This window comes from Myotis davidii, unplaced genomic scaffold (genome assembly GCF_000327345.1).
Source record: "Myotis davidii unplaced genomic scaffold, ASM32734v1 scaffold803, whole genome shotgun sequence".
Classification (NCBI taxonomy): Eukaryota; Metazoa; Chordata; class Mammalia; order Chiroptera; family Vespertilionidae; genus Myotis; species Myotis davidii.
The window spans coordinates 2,993,975-2,998,872 of NW_006295567.1; the positions used below are offsets into that span (position 1 = coordinate 2,993,975).

General features: G+C 41.7%; 1 protein-coding gene across 1 annotated transcript in view; it reads left to right on the forward strand.

Moving 5' to 3' along the window:
• Positions 1-4,898, forward strand: part of COL9A1 (collagen type IX alpha 1) — a 125,145-nt gene that overhangs the window by 119,396 nt on the left and 851 nt on the right. The window contains 2 exon segments of the mRNA XM_015568161.1: positions 4,824-4,896; position 4,898. The exon segment at position 4,898 is cut by the window's right edge and continues 851 nt beyond it. Coding sequence (XP_015423647.1) covers positions 4,824-4,896; position 4,898 — 74 coding nt within the window.

Here is a 4,898-nt window from a genome sequence, read left to right on the forward strand (position 1 = left end):
AACCTCAGCAGAGTTAGCAAATCAATAGGTATGGAAAAACAGTTAGGTAAGGCTAGTAGGCCCTTATTTCTAACTCCAACACTTTCTAGCTATATAATTATGGACAATTGTTTAATCTTCCTAACTCTCAGGTTGCACATGAGGAAAATGGATCACTAATGAGCCCAGTGCATGGGCAGGGTAAAGGGAAAGCACTTTGTGATGATGATGATTGATGACGATGATGATAACATCACCCAAAGCTCTGCAGGGTGAATTGCTGTTTTTGCCAGAGGGAGAATTCGGCTGGATGAGCTTTTTATAAACTAAATCAAGGCTAGACAGGATGGCTTTGTCAACTCCTTCCTCAAAGGACGAGCAGGAATCTGAAATGAACTCAGTGAGTGGAAAGCAAAAGCCTCTCCTAGAACGTGTTGAAATGGGGAGCTAAGCATGAAAATCCATAATGCAGGCCTTCTGCTTTTTAATAGTTTGTGTATTAGAGAGTTACTTTCCTTAAATTGAGGCAGGACCCCCCCCAAAAAAATAAATAAATAAATAAATGGATTATGCAGATTATAGTTTGATAGCTAATTAGGGTTACAACACATAGAAAACAACACTTGGGGGCCGACACCTTAACAGAATGTAAATGTGTTTTCTGGTAAGAAACATGAAACTTTTCAATATGCAATACAGTATTAACTGTAGTCACTATTTCATAGATGCTGTAGAAATTATTTTTAACAGAGGTGCCATGCTACCTGTATTTTGTTGAAACCCATCACAAGTTAAGAAGTTATTGAAGCCACATCAATTATTTTCCACATTATCGAATGTTTGGGAATTTAAGTCCTATTTTTAAAAATCTATGAAAATAATGTTGTGAGAAGTTTAAGAAGTGAAAATCTAAGTAACTCTACTTTTAAAATTTATGGAAAAACAAATGTAAAAGTAGATTCTTCAGGATGTCCTGGCGTGGCTTGGCCTCCATCAATGTGACATGACTGCCCTCTAGTGTTCGCACAGAGAATGACAGACATTCAGTTCTAAAAACCATGAATGTTTGGCAATGGCATTTTCATAGGTCCTTGAAATTTCAGAACACTGTGTAGTCGTCAGGCAGTTGGGGGAGCTAACACACATGAGGCAGGCAGAGCAGAATGGCAACACTTTAGATCTGTGCTGTCTCTTCTTAAGACTTGAAAAGTAGTTTATACATATTTGTTCATGCAGCTACTGGACTTTTTGAATGACTTGGACTGTGACATTGTTTTATTCCCAAATAAGCTCTTACTCAATAATTTTAGAGCACCTTTGAGAGCGAATGCCCAGTGTCAGGGCTCACCCGAAACTGGCAGTCTGTTATGTGAAGGCTGGTTTATTTTTCCTCCGACCATTTCTACAGGGTAAAACCTCAGAAAAATAGCGTTAGTTTCTTATGATAGATGAGCTCTAGAAAAATTAATACTATCTCTTGGCTATTGTGCAGCTTTCTACTTTGTGGGCAATTCAGGCCCAATGAATTAAACAAAATACACTACACTACACTACACTACACACACACACACACACACACACACACACACACACACACACAACCTCAGCAGAGTTAGCAAATCAATAGGTATGGAAAAACAGTTAGGTAAGGCTAGTAGGCCCTTATTTCTAACTCCAACACTTTCTAGCTATATAATTATGGACAATTGTTTAATCTTCCTAACTCTCAGGTTGCACATGAGGAAAATGGATCACTAATGAGCCCAGTGCATGGGCAGGGTAAAGGGAAAGCACTTTGTGATGATGATGATTGATGACGATGATGATAACATCACCCAAAGCTCTGCAGGGTGAATTGCTGTTTTTGCCAGAGGGAGAATTCGGCTGGATGAGCTTTTTATAAACTAAATCAAGGCTAGACAGGATGGCTTTGTCAACTCCTTCCTCAAAGGACGAGCAGGAATCTGAAATGAACTCAGTGAGTGGAAAGCAAAAGCCTCTCCTAGAACGTGTTGAAATGGGGAGCTAAGCATGAAAATCCATAATGCAGGCCTTCTGCTTTTTAATAGTTTGTGTATTAGAGAGTTACTTTCCTTAAATTGAGGCAGGAGGCAGGAGGCTGGCTCTGTCAATGTTAAGTAAAATTTTGAATTAGTTGCTAACATTATAAGTTCAGAGCTATTTATTTAAAAACCCAGCTTCCTACCTTCTGTTGAAAATCATCAGAGGTGCTGGCAGTCCTGGTCCATGCTCCCTCCTGGCAGCTGAGCGCTGGAGCCGAGCCGCTGCCGACAGCCGCTCGCCAGGTCACCACAGGCCTCAGTCCTCCCTGCTGCCCCCCAAAGCTGATCTGGAGTATCGCCATCCATCCCAATTTTCATCACTCGTGCCATCAGTTTTCTTCCAGAAAAGACAGTGAGGGCTTTCTTAATCCAGGGCTCTTTCTTCATGACACTGGGAGTGAGCAAACTCTTTTTGTAAAGGACCATGTGTTTTGGCTCTAGGGCCACGTGTTTTCTGTTGAAGCTCCTCAGCTCTACCGTTGTCTTGCGAAAGCAGCCATAAGCAAGATACCAGTGAAGGACCTTGGCTGTGCTCTAATTAGGCCACTTACACCAATAGGACTTGGCTCATGGGCTGCCATTTGCCCACCGTGACCTACATGCCGGCCTGGTCCCTGTGGTCCTTTGGTTTGCAACCTTTCCTTTGGGCATTTTCTGCTCCTAATCATGATTGATTTTAGCCTAGACCTGGTATTGCTACTGATAAGGTGCATGAGACTCTCCTTTTATATGCACTGTTGTCTGGCCAATATCTTAAACCTTAAAAAATCACCTTTAAGTGGCTTCAGTGTGAGGAGATGTGAACAGGCTCTGCTAAAGGCACGGTTGGTCTGGGGTCTCATTTATAGGTGCTCTGGAACTGTCTCAGGGACCTCATCTTTGGAGGAAAACACATAATCACTGGCTTCATCACAACTTAATATAGTCAAATGAAAGCTTATGGGATAAACGAGGGGAACTTATACCGCTGCTTACCTACAGCCTTAAGATGGACATTGTCAAAGATAATTATTCTCTTGAAACTTACTAATGTTTTGTCCCATAACATTGCTTTATGTGGCTCTACTTTGTAAGCTTCTTGGGGAGAATGAGATATTAAATGTAAAGTAGGATCTCTAACCTACTTGCCTTCTAAAAGTATATGCATTTATGTAATAAGATCATGTAATAAGACCAAGGAGACACATATAATAGCACCACTAAAATAGAAAAGGAAAACGAAACACCACTGAGAAGGAAGCAAATGTGTAATTGAACATGAAGGTTTGGCTTTCACCTTTTGGCCAAATGGACAAATTAAGATGGCTGAGGGAGAGGGAGGGTGTCTGTAGAACTAGATAATCATCACAGATACAAGTTGTTTTACACTGATTTCTTACTGCCATCTTTGCAATAAGAGCACGGAAGCACCGCCGGTGTGATGCGGCAAACATCCGGCAGAATCCCTCTGTGTTAGGGGCGCCTCACTGGGGGAACCAAACAACTTCCAACACACAAGGGGAAGAGATGCCCCCAGGAAGTGAGACTGGGTGAAGTGCCCTTGGGGTTGGCCCCTGAGAAGACGGTCAGGGAGCTCTGTAGGGTGCATTGCACAGCTCTCGGAAGATATTAATCAATAATATCCTCATAATTATAGTAATAGGCCCCACTTATCAGATGCTTTCAGGCATAGAATTTAATTATAAGGAAGGCATCATCCCATCAGAAAGTGAGAAATTAGTGACTTGCTAATGACACCCTGTCTGTAAACGGCAGAGCTAGGCTTAGAGCCGTGTGTCTGTCTGCAGAGCCTGTTCTCCTCACCACTGAGCGATTCCTATCCCTGTCTGCATACTGACCACCTATTAGAAGTAAGGGTGCCGCTACCGGAGTGCTGTGCAAAAGAAACGTGCTGGGAGCCCCCAGTGCCAGTTGCACCTGTGTGTAATTTTAAATCTTTGAAATAAGTCAGATGGAAAAAGCATGTGGGTTATAAAACTGAAAGCAACAAATGAACAAATAAGACAAACAAATAAAAACTCATAGGCATGGACAACATTATGGTGGTTACCAGAGGGAAGGGCGGTGTTTGTGTGTGTGTCGGGGGCGGGGGGTTGGGGGGTGGGTAGTAAAGGGTAAAAGGGATGAAATATATGGCGACAGAAGGAGATCTGACTTGGGTGGTAAACAAATGATGCAACATACAGATGATTCATTACAGAATTATACATTTGAAACCTGTTTAATTCTATTAACCAATGTCATCCCAATAAATTTTAATAAAACAAACAATAAACAGTTTGGGGATTATGAAAAACAAACTTTAAGTAGCCACATTAAAAAAGTCTAAAGAATCAGGTGTAATTAATTTTAATAATATAGTTTCTTTAACCCGTGGTGTTCAAAATATCATGCCATGTAATAAATACAAACATTACTCACTAAATATTTTACATTATGTTCATAGTCTAAGTGAGCTCACAGTTCATTTCGTTTTGACTTAGTCTCATTTCAGTGCTCAATAGACATATGTGGCTAGTGGCTACCAACTCAGACAGCACAGCTCTACAAATGGAAATGTGGGTTCGAAATGCTGAGATCTTACACTTTTAATTTCTAAGAAACCTAAGTCCAGTGAAGGAATTTTATCATTGTCATCATCATCATCATCATCATCATCACCCATCATTTCCCAAAGCTCCTATGTACACATGCCAGGCTGCAGGGTCTGGTGCCTACGGCCAGTTTGCAGCCTTGAGTGTTCTCGTGTTCACACTGCAAATTGTTTTGTGTGTGTTTCAGGTGATCCAGGTCCTGCCAGCTTTGGGAGGAATGGCCGGGATGGTGAGCGAGGCCCTCCAGGGGTGGCAGGCATTC